Source organism: Propithecus coquereli, unplaced genomic scaffold (genome assembly GCF_000956105.1).
Source record: "Propithecus coquereli isolate 6110/MARCELLA unplaced genomic scaffold, Pcoq_1.0 Scaffold27, whole genome shotgun sequence".
NCBI lineage: Eukaryota > Metazoa > Chordata > Mammalia > Primates > Indriidae > Propithecus > Propithecus coquereli.
This window is the reverse complement of record NW_012148285.1, coordinates 15,113,305-15,133,010: the sequence shown is the minus strand read 5'-3', so window position 1 is coordinate 15,133,010 and position 19,706 is coordinate 15,113,305. Positions and strand designations below refer to the sequence as shown.

Here is a 19,706-nt window from a genome sequence, read left to right as displayed (position 1 = left end):
TGTATGCTCTTATATAATTACACTGATGGCAATGTAGAGTTTGAATTTCAGTCTGTAAATACTTTTTTATAAAATAGAAATTTTTATTGCTTTAAAGGTTTAGATATTGGTGGTTTTCTTTTGGTGACTTGGCAGAAAGTCATTTAAGAACCTAAGGTTCTCCTTTTTTAACTGCTGGTAAAAAGGTGGGATTTTGTGTATTGGATAAAATGGGTAAATGAAAATGTATCCACAGAAGTTAATGGTAACTGGGATCTTTGTGGGTTGGGAAGTAGTTTTAATGTAGAAGAATAGGGCTAGTATTTACAAAGAAGTCTGTTTAATTTCGAAGGAGTTTGAGGAAAAAATCCATTGTGAAAATAAAACAGTGACATGGTTAATCTGGAACTTTCATTCTTATGCCAATTAAAGGAGGTACCCCAATGAAAAGACTTCTCACATAAATGTTCTTTTGATTCTGTTGTGTTTTTGTTGGTTTGGTTTTGTTGGGGTTTTTTGTTGTTTTTTTTCCCCCCCTGAGAGAAGAGTCTCGCTCTGTCACCCAGGCTAGAGTGCAGTGATGTCATCAGAGCTAACTGTAACCTCAAACTCCTGGGCTCAAGCGATTCTCTTGCCTCAGCCTCCCGAGAGGCTTGGGACTACAGGCATGTGCCACCACACATGGCTAATTTTTCTATTTTTTGTAGACAGGGGGTCTTGCTCTTGCTCAGGCTGGTCTCATACTCCTGGCCTCAAGCAATCCTCCTGCCTTGGCCTTCCAGAGTGCTAGGATTACAGGTGTGAGCCACCGTACCCAGCCATGATTCTGTTATGTTTTTTTAAACTAATTTAACGTATTAAGGCTTGGTTTTGCAATGGAAAACTGCTCCTGAGACCTCACCATTGAAGAGGGGAGAATATTGCTGGTGTGACTGGGAGTGTTCACAAATCAATTGCATGCTGTGGTGAGGATGGCTGCCACATGCATCATCTGAAGTGTCAGACACTCCCTGATCACACCCAGCCAAGAGTGACTGAAGCCTGAACAGGTCCAAGGGAAGCAAACACTTCTTCAAGAAAGTTACATGCTTTGAAGGAACATCTATGGGGAAAAAAAATTGTGAGATCTCCTTGGAAATTACATGAAAGAATGGGCATTTTCTATCCCTCTTACTAAAAAGCAAGCCTTCAATTGTAGGAGTCTCCAGGGCCCATCCTTTTGTCTGTGCTCTGGGTGGGTCTTCCTCAATAAGTGGCTGAATTTATATACATGTGAAAGGACTAGTGACTTACAAAGTGTCACAAGTGTCAAACCTGGCTTCCCTTCCTAACCAGCTGTTTGACCTTGAGCAAATTACCTAACCTCTCTGAGTCTACTTTTATTGAGCTATAAAATGGGAATAACTGATACCTATTTTATGGTTTTGAGGATTCAGTGCTTACATGTAAAAGTCAGTTAATAATGGTTGTTTGGCTACCTTATGAGAAAATCTAAGCAGGAAGCATTTTCATGGAAAGGTCTTTTCAAAGCAAAGATAACTTCCATTTCTTCCATATTACCTCCTTCATACCAACTTAGATCTCAACTGGAGAGAAAGGGCCAGTGTGCTACCTACCCCTGCCAGGCAGCGCTTATGATGGTGATTCTTTTTTTTTGAGACAGAGTCTCACTGTGTTGCCCGGGCTAGAGTGCCATGGCGTCATCCTAGCTCACAGCAACCTCAAACTCCTGGGCTCAAGTGATCCTCCTGCCTCAGCCTCCCGAGTAGCTGGGACTACAGGCATGTGCCACCATGCCCGGCTAGTTTTTTCTACATATATTTAGTTGTCCGATTAATATCTTTCTATTTTTAGTAGAGACGGGGTCTCGCTCTTGCTCAGGCTGGTTTCGAACTCCTGAGCTCAAACAATCTGCCCGCCTCGGCCTCCCAGAGAGCTAGGATTACAGGCGTGAGCCACCGCACCCGGCCTTGATGGTGATTCTTAACCCTGATTATGCCCCAGAATCCTCTGGGAAGCTCTGAAAAACTAAAGATGCCCAGGTCCACCATACCCCAAAATTCGACCAGTCTGATTAAATCAATCTCCAGGTGAGAGGGGCTGGACGTTAGTCTCTTTTAAACAACCACCACAACAACAAAAAAAATTGAGCTTTCATAGCTGCAATGTTTCCTCCCACCAAATGCTTTCCTTTCAGTCTGACCTTATGGGTCTTATAGTAGTATATGCAGTAATTTAGATCCTTTCGCTAAGTATTTACCAAGTTTCTATATAATGTTTTTAAGTAGAGAATTTTATTCTTAAATTTTTCCCCCCATATATTTGATGTTCATCATTTTTTAATGGTTGTGATACACATCAGAGTGTTGCTGTGATGGGATAAACCGTTCCTGAAAAGTTGCTGACCATGATGATTATTACCATTATAGATAAAGCTGCGAGAACATCTGTGCACGGAGGGTTCAGGTGTTGGTATTTGGTTGTTTGATTTTGCTTTCTATTTTTGGCGAATTGTTTTTCTTGAGTTAATGATTTCCCAGGGGACAGGTTATGAACTTCATCGTCTCTTGCTACATATTCACCATAGAATACTGTCATATACTTATTACAGTAAAGTAGTAATTACTTTATAATTTTAACTATTTAAAATTTTAGTAATTTTAAAATTACTTTATAATTTTTTTTAAAAAAACTTCCCTATATATGTTGTTTGTACCTTGCAATCAGCCATCCTGTGAGGTAGGCAGGGTAGGTTTCCTGTCTTAGAGGTGAGAGAACAGGCTTTGCAGCATTGTGACTAGTCCAAAATCAGAAACCTGCTATTGCTTCTTCATCATCTATAGACCAAACTTTGTGGGCGTGGGGTGCGGAGGAAGGTAGGGTGGTTTCCTTCTTGTCATCTGACTTACTTAATCCTTTGATGCAAGACTCTTAGCCTAGGAGATTCGTTTAACTTTCTGAAATTACTTGGAAAAAGATCACTCAAAAGTTAAAAACCAGTTCATTGAAGGCAAACCATACCAGCCCCACGCAGAAGCGGTAGAACATTGTTCTTTATCTTTGCACTTCCAAAATGCCTCACATTTATTGACTACTCTTTGCACTGTAATTCCAGTAACAGCTGTCTATTGAGTGTTTACTATATGCCAGGAATAAACAGATGCTATGATCGATCATCCCTATTCTACAGATGAGAAAACCAGTACAGAGAAGTTAAGTAACTTGGTCAAGGTCACAGAGCTGGTAATAGATCACCCTGGATTCAAACCCTGGTCTTGGCCCTGAGCTTCCTACTTGGGATTTATTTAATTTTACCTGCATTACAATGAGTTGTTTATGGTTTTACCACCTAGGAGTATATTAAAGTGATGGAGAGCATTGGCTTTGGACTCATACAAAGCTGGGTTTAATCTTAGTTCTACCAATTTTTATATTATTTGTATGACTTTGGGCAAGTTACTATACTTGCAAATGAGAAATGAAGATGTAGTATCATATAAATACTTTCCTGCTAGCTAGAAATAGAGCTATTCTGTGTGAGAAGTTGGGTAAGCTGGGCCTGGAGACACCCATGAGCTCTTCTATGGTTTCTTCTCTATTTCCTGTATTTTGTCGAGGGGGGCATGTGTATGAAGGATGAGGATGTGAAATACAGGTGATGAAATTCTCATGAGCTTTCTGCTCCGTGTGAGATGGCTCCTCTTAATCTCACCGCTGTATCTAAAATTACTTCTTGCTAACGCACTGCAGAGCTGGATCTATTTGAGACATATTTTCAAGTTTCAGAAAAGACCTCCATGGTGGGACGCCCACTCCGCGGGTACCCAGCCTCAGAGTAGGGGCTGTGTGGTATCCTGCTGATCGTCCCCCGGGATTCCTAGCCAGTCTATGAGCGCCTGCTGGATGCCAAACACAGGTGTTATTCATGATTTTTAAATGTGTGGGGCTAACACAATTCAGGATCTACTTTTCCTGGTTTAAGATTGTTTACGTGTATTACTTACTAAATACAATCCAATGTTGCAGCACAGCAGGGTCCCAAATTCAAACTTGTGGAAGGTCACACACCTGAGAAGTGGCGGGGCAGTGACCTACAGCGACGCCAGAACCTGCACTCAGGCTAGGACGGCCAGCCTCCAGCAGCGTGCGCGCCTCCTCTCCAGCTGCTCCCCTGCCCATTCCGCCGACGTCCACGCTTTGGGCACTACATTTCCCAGTGCCCCCTGCGGCGCAGGCTGGCTGCGGGCCGCTTCCTCGCTTCCGGACTCCATTTCCCGTGAGGCCTTGCGGCCCGTCTTGGCTCTCCCAGCCTCTGCGGGCGGCACCGCCCCGTCTGGACTCCACTTCCCGGCGGCACCCGCGGCGTGGCGGGGCGCGGCGTGGCGGCCGGAGGGGCGGGGACGGCGGGCAGCCCGGGGCTGGGGAGGCAGCTGCCTCCCTGGGCCTGTCCGGGCGGCCGCTTTCGCGATGCCTCTGCTCGTCGAGGGACGGCGAGTGCGGCTTCCGCAGTCTGCCGGGGACCTCGTCCAAGCCCACCCGCCTCTGGAGGTGAGCGGGGCCCGGCTCGGGGGCTTCGGGGCGGGCCCGAGGGGAACCTGCCAGGCGAGCGAGAGCCCTCTTTACCCGCCCGCCACCACCTGCTCTCACCCGAGACACCCTTTAAACTTGGCGCAGCTGAGCTGCTGTCGGCAGATCCGGAGGCACATCCGGAGCCCTGGCCGCCGACTTCTTTTGCGGGATCCGCGGAGCTTTTACCTTCTTTAGACTTTAGAGGGTATCCGCTGAGGCCCCTTCTTTACAGAGGAGCGGACGGGGGCCCAGAGAGGTTAGGTGACTTGTCCAAGGTCGCACAGCACCGCGGCTTGAAGACACCCTGGGACGTCCCATTCGCAGGCAGGGCGTTCCCTCCCCCAATCCAGACTTAGCCTGTTTAGGCAAATCTGGGCACCCGCTGGGAAACCCCACCCTGTGATGAACGTTGCATGGTCCTCAGGGAGCAGGAGTTACTCCAGGATGGGCTTCAGAGAGTGTTTGAGCGGGGGTATCCTGGCGGCGGGGACCCCTAGTCCTTTCTTTCTTACTCCCCTACCCCCGGGACATGGGACACCTGGTTATTTTTAGCCAGAAGAAAGGGCCCTGGTTTTCCCCAGCTGGGCCACGGGACCACGCCCTGATGCAAGGTTTGTTTTTGTTTTTCCTGCTTTTGCCCTCAAATAGGTCTCTGAACTCTGTTCATGCTTACGCAGAGGTTGTCGGGATGGGAGTTCTTAGTGTTAAAAAGGAGGAGGGGGGCAAATTTTCCACTTGCCACAGATACAGTTAAGGGGGAATCAGTTCACTATTGAAGAGAGACATTTTGAGCCCCAAATATATGTTGGGCATCGTGCTGATTTCTGTCCCTACTCTCGTGATGTTTACAGTCTAGTAGGGGGAATGGTTTCTAATCCAAGAATGGCTCAGATATCATAAACTGTTAAGTGCCATAAAGAAAAAGTGCCCCCTTTCACTCTGAGATGTGAAGCAGAGAAACCTGAACTAGTCTGTGGGGTTAGGGAAGGCATTCTAGAGGTTTCCTCCGTAACACTTGTACAGCTTTTGTAATTATTTTGTCTGCTTACTTGCTTTGTTTATTCTCCGTTTGGTCTGTTCCCCCAGAATGCAAGCTTCCTGAAGGCAGACAGAGTGTCTCTTCACCTTTGTACCCTTAGAGCCTAGGGCAGTCCTTGGCATCGAATTTATGCTCAGTAAATTGGTCGCATAAATGCATGAACAAAATGACCCCTGAAAACGATCAGAAGGATGACATGGATTTACAGGGAGACAGCAGACAGCTCTGTGTAATCCTCAACTTGCATTTCAGGACAGACAGTAGTAATAGTAGCCAACAAGTTACTGGGCTGGGCGTTGTTCTCTGTCACTTTCTTTGTACTATGCCACTGTCACACTGTTAACTAGTGAAGTCAAGAGCAGGACTCACCCAGGAAAAAAAAATTCAGCCACCTAAAGAATTTAGGTGACTCTCTACTTTTATGTCTGTTTGAAAGTTTCTGTGATAGAAAGATCAGTGTCCATGGCCACACGCTAAGCGTGGAAAGCGGGGTGGCTGCTCTCAGAGGTTTTGGCCTATTTAGGAAGACGTGGCCTATAAAGGCTGCGTGATGGGGAGGGGCGATCACTCTGCAGCAGTCGAAGGGAGGAAGGATGGAGGCATGAGTGAGATTTGAACAGAAGGGTGGGGGCACTTTAGCTGGGCAGGCCTGTTGGGCAGGAGGGGAAGGGCCGTGTGGGCAGGTGGACTGGGCAGTTGCCCTGGCACGGTGGGAAGGGGAGGAATGGAAAGGAAACGCGAGGGCTGTAGGTTGCACCTGGATTACTGAGGGGCTTCGATGGATCTTTCACCTAATTAGCAGTGGGAAGAAATGAAAAGTTTAATTATTTTTGTGTAACAAGGAGTATGTCTTCTTCGTAGAAAAATAGAAAATGTAAATATTAAAAAGAAGTATCATCTGTGATCACAACCGTTCTTCACAATTCGGTGACTATCCTAACAGGTTTTTCCTTATACTTCTAAAAATGATAGCATACTACATGTGGTTTTATAGTGTATCTTTTTCACGTAACAATATATCGAGAGCATGCAGTACCAGCAGTGGTAAGCCTTTCTGTCACTATGACTGGCATATAACAAAAACAACGATAACAGGAATACAGTGGACCGGGCCGAGTGCCACAGCAATCGCTGTTGCTGTTCCCATTTTACAGATGAGGACGATGAAGCTTAGAGAGATTGAGTAACTTGCCCAAAGTTCCCCTTCCTGTGAACAGTGAAGCCAGGGCTGGAACCCGGGCAGGCTGCCCTAGACTCTAGAGCTGCGCTATTCAGTCCAGTAGCCACGAGCCACGTGTGGGTACTTACATTTAAATTAATTAAAATTAAATGAAATCTAAAATCACTTCCTCAGTCACACTAGGCACATTTCAAGTGCTGAGCAGCCACACGTGGCTGTTGTATGAGACGGTACAAATATAGACCATTGCCAGCCCTGCAGAAAGTTCCTGTGGACAGTGCTACTAGAGCCTTCTCTCTTCAGCGGTCACTGGACGCTCAGTGACCAGTCCTGCAACATCTTTCTTTGGTTTGTTGGTTGGTTGGTTGTTTTTTCCAGCATGCCCATGTAGCCAGAGTCCTGCAACATCTTGTTTAATGGTTCCATAGAATTCCACAATATGAATGCAGCATAACTTAGTTCCTGCTTTTAAATATGGAAGATATTTATGATGTTTCACCAATATGCACATTCTAAGAGCAAAATCTTTGTAATTATTCCTGCAAGTGAAATTGCTGGACTCAGGTTTTGGAGTAGAAAAGTGATGTCACAAAAGCGATATCGTTTTGAAGCAACGACTCTAGCAGCCATCGGGTGGGACAGACCGGGCAAGGGAGACCTTGCAGGCAGGGAGTGGAGGTGGGGATGGCCCGCTGGCGGGGGCCAGGCGCAGCACAGCCCTGCACACCTGCTCTCAGTTCATCCTCCTCACCCAGCCCAATAAGGTGGCACCATTGTGCCCATTTGCTGCAGGAGGAAGCGGCAGCACAGGGGCCCAGCGGCACGCCCAGCCCAAGGTCATGGGGGGACTGTCTTGCCGTATACCTTCTCCTCATAAATCACATTGCAGTAATTTAGATGAAGACAACGGCTGAGCTAAGGTATGAGAGTGGGAAAGAAGGCTCAGAACTACACCTGTTAGTAATTTCTTACACACCACCATGCTCTCCAGTTCACAAAGCACGTTCACACTCGCTCTGCCATTTACGAGGGAAGAGTTGACAAACATGGCAGTGGGGGGGTAAGGGATATATGATCATGCCAGAGGTGACAGCTACATGATTGGCTAAGACACAGGTCAACAAACTGCAGCCTGCAGGCCAAGCCCTGTTTGTATATAGGCTGTGAGCCAAGAATGGTTTTTACATTTTTTTTTTTTAAGAGATAGTGTGAGTCTCTTGTTGCCCAGGCTGGAGTGCAGTGGTGCAGTCATAGCCCACTGCAGCCTCAAATGCTTGGGCTCAGGTGATCCTCCTGCCTCAGCCTCCTGAGTAGCTAGGACTAGAGGCGGGTGCCACCTTGCCTGGCTAATTTTTAAAATTTTTTTTATAGAGACCGGGGTCTCACTATGTTGCCTGGGCTGGTCTCAAATTCCTGGCCTCAAGCAATCCTCCCACCTCAGGCTTCCAAGGAGCTGGGATTACAGGCATGAGCCACTGTGCCTGGCTGTTTTTACACTTTAAATGGTTGAAAAAAAATCAAAAGAATAATAATATTTCATGACATATGAAATTCAAATTTCAAAGTCACCCTCTGATAAATAAAGCTTTATTGGAACACAGCCACTTCTGCGTGTTCAGGTATCGTCTGTGGCTCCTTTCACGCTACAAGAGCAGAGTTGAGTAGTTGGGACAGAAATCGTTCAGCCTTGCAAAGCCCAGAATAGTCACTGTCTGGCCCTTTTCAGAAAAAAGTTTTCTGACCCCTGGGTTTAGAGATGAGTGCCATTGATGAAGAATTAGAAAAGGAGGATGAGGGACTGAGGGAAAAGATATTTCTTAGAGAATGTTAGTGTCCAGGGAATATCAGAAGTTAAGAAAACTGCGCTACTTTTATTTCAGGAAGTATGTGAGTTTATAAAGCAGGACTGTGCGTTTTCCCCCAGAGAAGTTTGGCTAAACTTTTTTTCATTTCTTAAAGTGGAAGACCAAAGCAGCGCAACTACTGTTCTAGTTTCTGTGATATTATCTCTTCTGATCATTTTTGCTTTTATTTCTTTGGGAAACAGTAGGAGCTGTGTTGAAGACAGATATGATCCTTGGTCTTTATGAAAGTGATCATTCCTTTCTCACAGACAGCTTTGCTTTTGGGTGGTGACCCGATTGTGAAAATGGGTGGTCACAATTGACCTTTACTGTCCCCCCACTCCCCCCAAAGAACAAAGCAGGAGGTAAGTGTTCAAGAAATAATAAAGAGGGAATTCTGGATTCTCCCTTACGTTCTGAATTAAGTTGAGAAGTGGTATGAAAATGAAAAGCCTTCACCAATTAACAGTCAGCCACGTCTATTTCTCACCGACGTCTAGAGCGAGCGAGGTCGTCTTGCCAGTGTAATTTTACACTGTAGCTCACTTGCCTCATTTTAATTGCTGCCTTGCTTCCAATTAATGGAAGTTTATTAAAAGAAGAAAACACCGTGTAACTAATTAAGCTGATCATTATGTTATTCCACGTCTTGTATTTTATTAAGTCAGCACTAACTTAAATTAGTTGCGGTCGGGAGAAATAGCAAGAAGCCTGTGTGAGGCTAAGACGGCAAAACTGTTCCCCAGTGCAGAGCAAACCTGTTCTTAGACACCTGAATAAGAATTGGTTCATTGAGTGGTTTATACACTGCAAGTAAGAAGGAAATTATGATGCATTTCAGTGTTGTGTCAATTTAACAGTTTTGAAAAAAAAATGTTTTAGTTTTTATTAAAGAATTTAACCACCTGAATTCTTCTTTTTTTTTTTTTTAAATAGGCTTATGACATAGGGATTTTTACAGATAATTGGGCAGATTTTTGACACCTAATATTAACGTAACCTTCATAAATTTGCTTATCCATTTTGACTTTCTACTTTTAGAATAACACATCCTAGAACATTTAGAGAATAAAGACAGCAGCGACGGTGAAATCACCGTGTTTGCTGTTGTAACGCAGCCACCGTTCCACTGGTGAAATTCCGTGCAGTATTCTTTCCTGTGTATATAAGCATTTAGTCATTGTTGTATTAACAGCATATTGATAGCTCTTTTTAAAAATGTGTACTTTTGTATCTTGCTTTTCAGTTAATATTTGAAAACGATTTTTCTCATAGTTTTCATTTTTCGTGACTGCAGTTAGTGGTTGTGAGTTGGTTCCGCGTAATTTACTTGCCTTTTCTGCGGCTGTTCCCGGCTTTTTGCCATTCTAAATAACATGGTGATGAACACGCTTTGAGTTACTTCCTTAGTACAGATTTCCAGAAGTGGGATTACTAGATTAGGGGATGGGGAAGTTTTTAACCCTTTTCCTCTTGAAAGAAAGTTAGGAAGGGATGTGATCTCTGAGCCACTGTATCCACTATTCCAGTCTGATCTGATTGTAAAAAGAACTGAGAAAAGATTTTTTGCATCTTATTTCACAGGGACTGTGAAGTCTTCTTTTATAGGTAAAAAAAAAAAAAAAATAAAAGCCCCGAGAACGTCACTGTTGTCTTTGCACTGTTCCAAATGAGTGTTATTGCAGCCTGTTTATTTTAGCCTTTCTGTCAAATAATACACACACCTCAGACACACTAGTGTGTTTCCCACTTAGAGTACACTTCGGCTCTCTCCAACCCTAGCTATTCAGGCCTCACTAATTTACATCACTATGTTATTTTTTTTTTTAATTAAACAGGAAAGAGCCAGACTTCTCAGAGGTCAGTCTGTTCAACAAGTGGGACCCCAGGGCCTTCTGTATGTTCAGCAAAGAGAGCTTGCAGTGACCTCCCCAAAGGATGGTAGGTTAGGAGCAGTGAATTGGGCAGTATCCCAAAAGGCTGTCGGATATTTTATTTTATTTCTTTTTTAAACAGGCTCCATCTCCATTCTGGGTTCTGATGATGCCACCACTTGTCACATTGTGGTCCTGAGGCACACAGGTATGACGAGAGAGGTGAAGGAAACCATTGCTTAAACTGACCCAGCATTTGGGACCGTTTAATTTCTCGCCACCATTGAGTTTCCTGGTGTCTTCCTTGAAAGCTGACTTCACTTACCTTTCTTCTAGTCTGCATGGTCTCTCCCTGTTGCCTGGTCAGAATGGGTTGGCTGGGCAGCACAGACTTCTCAATTTTTCTTCTTACAGGACGTTCAGAGACGAGGTGGCCCGAGCGGACAGGAGCAGTCTTGCCTTGCTGAGTTCCCACCGGGAATAACACGAGTCATTTCACCCTTGTTCTTCAGGTAACGGGGCTACCTGCCTGACACACTGTGACGGAAGTGACACCAAAGCTGAGGTCCCCTTGATCATGAGCTCCATAAAATCCTTTTCCGACCACGCTGAATGTGGAAGGTGAGATCCACGCTACTCTGTTATGTGCATTGGGAACTTCTCGCCGTCGTGTAGAGGAAGTGGCCGTGGAAGCAGTTGTAGTGACAGAGGCACCACACCACGTGTCTGTCTCATCTCCCTAGAGCAGAACTCGGCAGGGCGCTGGCCCTGCGTCGGTGGTTGTCGCGCGAATGGATGGACGATGGGCACAGGCAGGGCATCAGGGCTGGGTTTAGACGGAAGGTTTGACTCTGAGCCTGTCGATCCACCTCAGTAACGTACTTTTAGATGCTCCCATATCGGACGTTGCTTGTTTTACCCCAGATGTGGTGTCCCCTCGTGCAGTCCTTCCTCCAGCAACTATTGCTGAATGCTTCCTATGAGCAACAACTTGTTGTAGGTGCCGAGGACGTAGCAGGGAACAGAGCAGACAAAAACACGTGCCCCAAGGTGTCACTACTCTAAAGCAAGGAGACAGCACACAGCGTGGCGAAGAGGACGGTGGAGGGGATGGCTGGGGGGCCAGGGGTGCAGTTTTCAGTGTCAGCGCGTTTGTGGTTTCACCATGGGTCGCTGAACGAGAGCCGTCCCCTACAGCATCGAAGCCTGTCACCCCTCAGTGAGGTGTACGCCGCCACCAGCTGACAGAGGCGGACACTGAGTGTACCCAGAGTCACACAGCTGTGACGCAGGCCCGGCTGTCACAGCAGTGCTCGCACACCTGTCCCCTCTCCTTGTCTGTCATTACGTAAACTTGGCAGGCATGGCACTCGTTTTACCTGGAGTCTGAGGTAGCCGTTGAGTGAACTCTTCCAGTCATATACAAATGCTTCGAATCTCAGGAGTCAAAAAAGGAAAAACAAAAAAAACTCTGTCAGACTTTTGCTAGTGCAAAGCAGATCAGTTTTTTAAAATTTCAATTCAAAATATTAAGGGGGTGAAAAGTTTTTGTCACATGGATACACTGTAGCTGAAGTGAGGGCTTTCAGTGTGCCCAAAGCATCCTGGTGAGGAGAAGGGGTCGGAAATCCAGTCACACTCCCAGGAGAAGGGCTGAAGAGTGCTGTTTTGACTGACGAGCTGAGAATCCACCCCAATTTTTAAATTTTTTTTTTTTTTTGAGACAGAGTCTCGCTCTGTCACCCAGGCTGGAGTGCAGTGATGCCATCATAGCTCACTGCAACCTCCAAACTCCTGGGCTCAAGTGATCCTCCTGCCTCAGCCTTCCTGGTAGCTGAGACTACAGGTGTGCGCCACCATGCCCAGCTAATTTTTTTAACTTTTTGTAGAGATGGGGTCTTGCTCTTGCTCAGGAAGGTTTTGAACTCCTGGCCTCAAGTGATCCTCCCACTTCGGCCTCCCAAAGTGCTAGGATTACAAGCCACTGCACCTGGCCCAATTTTTAAATTTAATGCTACTCTGGCTGGGTCCATGCCACAGGCTGGGCTGGCTTCATCGGTATGTGACCCATGCAGTCACAAAATGGCATTTTCATTTTGCACTGGGCCCCACAGATCATGTCATCAGATGTGGCCATAGGCCAGACTCCGTGATTTTCAGAACAGAATTGTTAGCTATTCCTGGTCTGTTCACAGAAGAGCTAATGTGCTCACTCTGGAAGTCAGAAGGCAAACCTGGTAGCCCAGTGGCGAGCAAAGCCACAGCGGTCACTGCTGCCCTTCCCGTTTAATGTTTATTATGGGGCCACTTGAGGCTGTGCCCTGCACTGGGTACATAGAAGGTTCTGGTTCATTGCTCAGGAAGACTTCATGTCCCAGTGGAAGGCAGCACGCAGTACGGCAGTGCTGCCCAGCACTAGGTCCCAGGTTATGGGCTGCGAAAGGGGAGGAGTCGACGAGTGAGCGTGGGAGACGCTGGATTCAGCAAACTTAGTTTGATTGTTTTCAGTCGTACGACTTCTCAGAGCTTTACTGTGCCCATGTGCGGTGCGATCCCGCGGGAGGGGTTACGGTGGGGAAGATCTCCCAAACCTCCTGGCTCTAAGACCACGTTTTTCCCATCTCATGGGGCTGGTTCAGTGGGACACGCCTGGGGAATCTGCTGTCGGGTTAATAAGCACGTACTTCAGGAACAGACCCCGTCTCCTCGTCTGTGAATGGCAGCGATGATCCTCCCCTCACCAGGACGCGGCACACGTGACCGTCTGCTTAGCGGTGGGTGGGCTCTGGATCAGCGGACGCTCGCTTCACATCCCAGCCTCACAGCCCAGGTCCTCTTAGACCAGGATGCTGAAGGTTCTTGGCACATCCCACTTGGGGCCGGTAGACGACACCACAGTCATGCTCTTCTAGAGCAGTTCCTCACCGTCTGCAGCAAGGCAGCGTCACAGCTGTGCGCAGACGCCCACTCGGGCAGCAGGGCCCCTGGGCAGGGTCCCCGGAAGCCTGCCGCTGGCCTTGGCAGCCTCACCCGTGCCCCCCGTGCGCGGCACCGATGTTTTCCACGTGTGCCGTGGCACGAGGAACACCCGGAAGCACTGCTGTAGAGTCAGAGGGTTCACGGAAGCTGAGACGAAAATCAGAGCGGAAGCAGTGTGCGCTGCTGGGGTGCTGTTCTGGCCTCTGACCACTGTCCCCTCTCTTTACCAGGCTGGAATTGCACCTCGTGGGAGGCTTCAGTGACGATAGGCAGTTGTCACAAAAACTTACTCATCAACTTCTCAGTAAGTTCACCGTTTTTCCCCCATATTTGACAAAAATGTTTATCTATTTTTGCTTGGGTTAAAAATCCCAACTACCTGGGCGCAGTGGCTCACACCTGTAGTCCCAGCTACTTGGGAGGCTGAAGCGGGAGGATGGCTTGAGCCCAGGAGGTTGACGCGGCAGTGAGCTATGGTTGCACCGCTGCACTCCAGCCTGGGCAACAGAGTGAGACCCTGTCTCAAAAAAGAAAAATCGCAACTAGTACAAAACCTAAGAGGGGCACACCTACTTGGAACAGCATAAAGAAACAGGACGGTTCAGCTTGGGATTTTACATTAAAGACAGGATAGCGTAGAGCTAATTTCTAGGGGATAACAGGGACAGGGACAAGATTTTCTTTTAAAATAGCAGTCAACACATCCCAAAATAGTAAATGCTCTGAATTGTATAAAAACAGAATCCCCTGGCATTTTAATCTGTAGGAAACTAAAACACTGATGATATCATTTTTTTCTCTATGATTAGCAAATACTTTCAAAAAAGAGAGAAACAAGACGTGTTCATTAACCACTAGCCAGCGAGGCAGGCTTACTCAGTTCCCTGAGCATACACTGGCGCAGCCTGGTGGGAAAGCAATTTGGTGTTGTGGCTTAAGTCTTTAAAGTTTCATGTTCCAGTAATTCCCCTTGTAGGAATGTATTCTAAGAAAATAATCTGAAATGTGCACAGAGATTTATGCCCCCAAATTAGTAGGACATTATTTACAGTAGGAAATAATGTTATCAGAACTATGTGGTCACTAAAAACACAAAGAGGTGTGAATTACATGGGAAAATATGTACAAAAAATCAGAATATAAAATTAAAATTACCGCTACAGTATGTGTTCAGCCGTACACAGAAAAATACGGAAGAAAGTACACTGAATAGTAACAGTGTTAGTATTGTGGACATTAAAAACAGACTTCCTCATATTCTGTATTTTCCAAATCTTTCACAATGACCAGATTTTAACAGCCCTGATAATCAGGAAAAACAGGTTACTTAGAAGAGTAAAAACCTTCTCTTATGAACCGGTACGTCCCCCAAAACCTCTGAGACGAAGAGAAAAATGGCAAGACTCAGTCTCTCAGCCCTCGGGCCTGCGGCTAACAGTGTGGCTGTGGCGGGGCAGTCAGGGTTCTGCCATGCCAGCGCCTGGGGTCTGGCATCAGCGCCAGGCTGTGGCTGCACAGGTAGCGCGGGGAGCACTCGGCTGGCTGTTGTCCCCTGGCTCGCTCGGTGGTGTGTTATGCTAACTAGAAGAACTTTTTTGACATGCAATTTTAAAATTCTAATTGTAGGTGAATTTGACAGACAAGAAGAGGACATTCACTTAGTGACATTATGTGTGACAGGTAAGTTCTGCCATTTTCCCCAGAAATGAAGCTGTGGGTTTCAGGACCGTTTTGCCCTCAGCCTTCCAGCAGGACCTAGGACTAGGACGTGAGTTGTAGGAGACACCCAGCTTGTCGCTGCTCTGCTGACTTGTTTGGGCTTTTCCCGTCGCTGGAATGGCCTTCCCCTCCTGGCCCTCGTCCAAATCCTGCGCAGCCTCGGTTCACACGCCGACTCCCTCAGGGGCACCTCGTGTCTCCTTCCTGGGGATTCTCAGAAGCTTCTCTGTGCCCCCGGGAAGGAGAGGGCGCTGGACCTGAGAGAGGAGCGGCCACCGTGCGTGGCAGAGGTGGTGCATGGAGAAGGCGGGGGACGGAGGGGGCTGACTTCTGCATGTGGCAGTTTGTTCCGCGTAAACCCGCCTGTCCTGGGACTCGGCCGGAAAACAGGGCCTCAGTCCCTTTCGATTTTCTGTCTTCCCCCCTCCCTTTGCAATGAGGGCTCCTTCTTGGTCTTTATTGTACAAAATGAAAACAATTGTTTAGTATTTCTTTAAAATTGTATCTTAAAAATTTTTTTTATCTTGTAGAATTAAATGACCGGGAAGAAAATGAAAACCACTTTCCAGTAATTTATGGCATTGGTAAGTCAGTTACCTACAGGTTGGAGGCTTGGTCACATGTTGACAAGGCAAGCTCCAGTTCAAGTCTGACCCGGCCACCTAGTGACCCCGACTCTGTCAGCGGGTGACGGGCTGAGGTTCAGATCCTAGCTCCTCCGTACGGTTGCTGTGAGGCCTTGGGCAAGTAGCTTCACTTGTCCAACTTTTATCTACAAATGGAAATGAGTACACATCCCCCTGCCGGGTGGCTGAGTGGAGTGTCAGCGGGCCAGGTGTGCTTTCCTCTGCGGGGAGGGAGCGGGGATTTGAATCTTTTTATATTACTACATCAGGAACCCAAGTAAGGTTTTGATTGAGAACTAAGACCCTATAAAAAGAAAGTGGAAAACTATCAGGCTAAAAAAAACCTAGACTCCTCCTCCCTCCCGTCACAGCCCCTAGGACTCCTGAGGGGATAGCACGAAATAGTTGCACAGGGCTTCTACCCTATCTGTAACGTTTTAGTTACTTAGCTGGGCAGTAGGTACACAGGTGTTCATCATTTTCTCTCCGTAACTTTGTGCATGTGTAAAGTTCTACATCATAAAAATTCAAACAAAAATACCAGCCTTCGCCGGATCACTGCCCACCCTTCTGCTTCCAGCCATGCACAAGCAGTGCTGACCGTGGAGACTCTGCCGCGCGACTGCAGGGAGGGCAGCCTGCTCACGTGGGGAGCAGCTCTTGGTTTAGAACAAAGTTCTACCTAACCCAGCTCAGGCCTGCAGCTCTTTTCACTGAGATGCTTGGTGAAAAGGTTGCATTTTCCCTTTTCAGGAAGGGGGCGCTACAGACAATTAGGAACATTTTGTTCCATTTCCATTCTTTTCTCTGTCTCTTCTGTATGGGGGTAGAAATGTGAGACCATGCAAACTCTCCACTTGGGTCTTCTGTCAGTTCAAACTCATCCTGTTTCCCTCACAGCTGTTAACGTCAAAACTGCGGAGATTTACAGAGCCGCCTTTCAAGATCGAGGTCCGGAGGAGGAGCTGCGTGCTGCGCGGGCTTTAACAGGAGGACCAGTGAGTTTGAGATCATCTTTGAGTTAAGGGGTAAAAAAGGCATCAAATGCCAAAGCTTCCAGTTTTATAGATCTTAGAAATGAAAAGTTTATGTCAGCCTCCTTAAAGCTGTAAATTATCAGGGACCACCCCCCCCCCACCCTGCTTAGAAGAGTAATGACCGTTTTTAGATTATAAGCTCCAGATCCCAGTTCTCTGCCTTACAGGGAGCAGGAGGAGGTTTATGTGAACCCACAGCATCCAGATCCAAATACAATAGAACGAACCCCTTTACTTTGTGGTAACATTCCATAGAAAGTTCCTACAAAGAGAGGAGAGCAGGGAAGGAGGAGGAGAGGTTTCTACCTCTCTGCACTTGGGACCATGCATTCTTTTGAACAAGTCATCTAAGAGCAAGTTGCTGGAACAATTAACCCAAAAGAATGATCAAATCAGTTTTAAAGTCCGATTTCCTTAGGGTGCTTTTTAATTAAATAACATTCTAATTTTAAAAGTTAGAAAAATAAAAACCCAGCCGAGTGCAGTGGCTCCCACCTGTAATCCCAGCACTTTCAGAGGCTGAGGTGGGAGGATCACTTGAGGCCAGGAGTTTGAGACTAGCCTAGGCAACATAGCAAGACCCCGTCTCTACAAAAGATGGAAAAAATTAGCCGGGTGTGATGGCAAGGGCCTTGTAGTCCCAGCTACCCAGGAGGTGAGGCAGGAGGATCGCTTCAGCCCACGAGTTTGAGGTTGCAGTGAGCTAGGATAATGCCCCTGCACTCCAGCCTGGGCGACAGAGCAACACTCTGTCACAAAAAAAAAAAGAAAAGGAAAACCTAAGACTCAACATGCCACTTGAGGAATGGGTGAAAGAATTCTTTTAAAATGCTCAAAATGTGAAAAAATAGAAGTCACATTCCGTGCACCCAAAAGAAATCTGCTCATTTATGAAATGCTGACATTTTCATTGGAAAATGTGTTTGGATTTAGAATGATTTGTTTTGGCAACACTGTAACCTTCTCAGGATTTCTCTTATAATTTCTCAAGTAGCATAATAGCCTTAAATTTAGTTAACATTCAGAACATATTTTAGTATCAGTAACCACAATTGCAAATTGCATATTGCTGGTTAAGCTGGAAGTTGCCATCGGCAAATTTGGGAATTCAGGGAATTGATCGTTTGGCAAGTTAGCTTTTTTACAAGTTGGTTTTTCCTTTCTTTTGATGAGGCAACAGGCATTGTGTGCTTTTAAATTGCAAGGTGATTAGTTGCTTTCAGTACAAATGAGGCAATGTTTTATGTAGCAATGAAGAGCATGGTCTTTAGTCAGAGACACCTGGGTTTAAGGCTCAGCTCTGATGCTTACTGGACATGTGACCTGGGAAATGTGCCCCGTCCCTCTAAGTCAAGTTTTCACCCCAAATGGGAAAAAATGCCATCTTCTTGCAGGATTGTTGCACAACCAAACACAATAACGTTACCCACAAAGTGCGGCAGCAGACACATTGGAAGCGCTCAGTAGGTGGCAGCTTTTGTTGGTGTTTGAGACAAAATTTTTAAGAAGCTTATCATCCAGATAAATGCCTTAAATACTAGACTGCACTGGAGCTTGCACTAATGGTAGGGTTTGAGGAGTGGGTAACATTCCTTAAACTCTATCCTTGAAACGTTCTTTAGATGATTAGCATCTACGATGCAAAGACAGAACAACTTCGCATAGAACCATTTTCCTGGGTGCCATTTCCACATGTGGATTTCTGGTTGCAGCAAGATGATAAGCAAATACTAGAGGTGAGAATTTACAGGTTGGGTAAGTCTTACATCTCTGGACCCTGGTTTCCCCATCTGTAAGAAAAAAAAGGGTTTAGACTGGACAATAGCTGCCTCTCCTTCATTGGGTAGTGTTTGTTTTTTGAATGCCATTGCCAGAGCCCATTGAACTTCTGTGTTAATTGGGGATAAGTAATGTCCTGGGTAGAAACGTTTACAGGCAAGGAGTAAGCATTCAACTGCTTTTTTCTCATTATCCGAGTACACCTCATTTCTTACATATTTTACTATATCCATCTATTTTTCTTACTATGTGTGTGTGTGTGTGTGTGTGTGTGTGTGTGTGTATATATATATATAGTGATCTGAGAACACTTTGACATCTTTATCAAAGTAAGGAATAGCAAGGTGACTCTTTTCTCCTGCCCCTCATCTTGTTTTTTCAGAACTTTTCCACTTCACCTTTGGCCGAGCCCCCCCACTTTGTTGAACATATTAGATCTACCTTGATGTTTTTAAAAAAATACCCATCTCCAACTAACACACTGTTTCCTGGAAATAAGGCTCTACTCTACAAAAAAAATGAAGATGGTGGCTTATGGGAAAAGATGTCTTCTCCAGGAAGCTAAAGATAGGAATTATCAGATAAAGCAACTTTTTGGCATGACAAAGACCATTGGTGGGGGCTGGAAGGAATATGGATTTGGAACCTACATCTATTGAGTCTTAGGTCTGCTTCCTTACTTGGTGTCTTTCAGATAATTTTCAAAATAAAATCTTATTTTGGCAAAGGCATTCGTTTAGATTTACTTTTTGCCTTACTAAAAAAAGCTGATGTCCAGCCTTTTCTTTTTGGTCAGTAGTTAACGGGCAGAGGAGAACCTGTCTCACTGGTCTAAAAGCAGCTATTTCAGATACTTAGGTAAGTGTCTCTAATTCTGCTAAATTAACAAATGAAGTAAAAGTTGTAATTGAGTTTGTTTGAAACAATATTTAAAATTCAATGAGACTTTATGTATCTTAGAGATGTGTGGTGTTCTTTTTGTCCCTAGAATATTTTAGAAGCTTCAAATCCAAAACTGCTCTATTCTCTAGATAGATGAAAGTTTCAGAAAGAAAAACAGGGTTTGATCTCACTGTTGTCC

General features: G+C 45.8%; 1 protein-coding gene across 2 annotated transcripts; it reads left to right on the top strand.

The window, feature by feature from the left end:
• The first annotated feature begins 4,348 nt into the window (after positions 1-4,348).
• NTAN1 (N-terminal asparagine amidase) lies at positions 4,349-19,356 on the top strand. 2 transcript variants are annotated; one of them, XM_012647724.1, is made up of 10 exons: positions 4,349-4,527; positions 10,450-10,552; positions 10,628-10,693; positions 10,998-11,106; positions 13,695-13,768; positions 15,091-15,144; positions 15,714-15,767; positions 16,710-16,807; positions 18,469-18,582; positions 19,008-19,356. In XM_012647724.1, exons 1-10 carry the CDS (start codon positions 4,447-4,449, stop codon positions 19,188-19,190), a joined length of 936 nt encoding a protein of 311 aa, XP_012503178.1. In that variant the 5' UTR covers positions 4,349-4,446; the 3' UTR covers positions 19,191-19,356. The 2 variants fall into 2 exon arrangements, with proteins under 2 accessions (XP_012503178.1, XP_012503179.1); XM_012647725.1 differs by lacking the exon at positions 10,450-10,552.
• Positions 19,357-19,706: the final 350 nt, after the last annotated feature.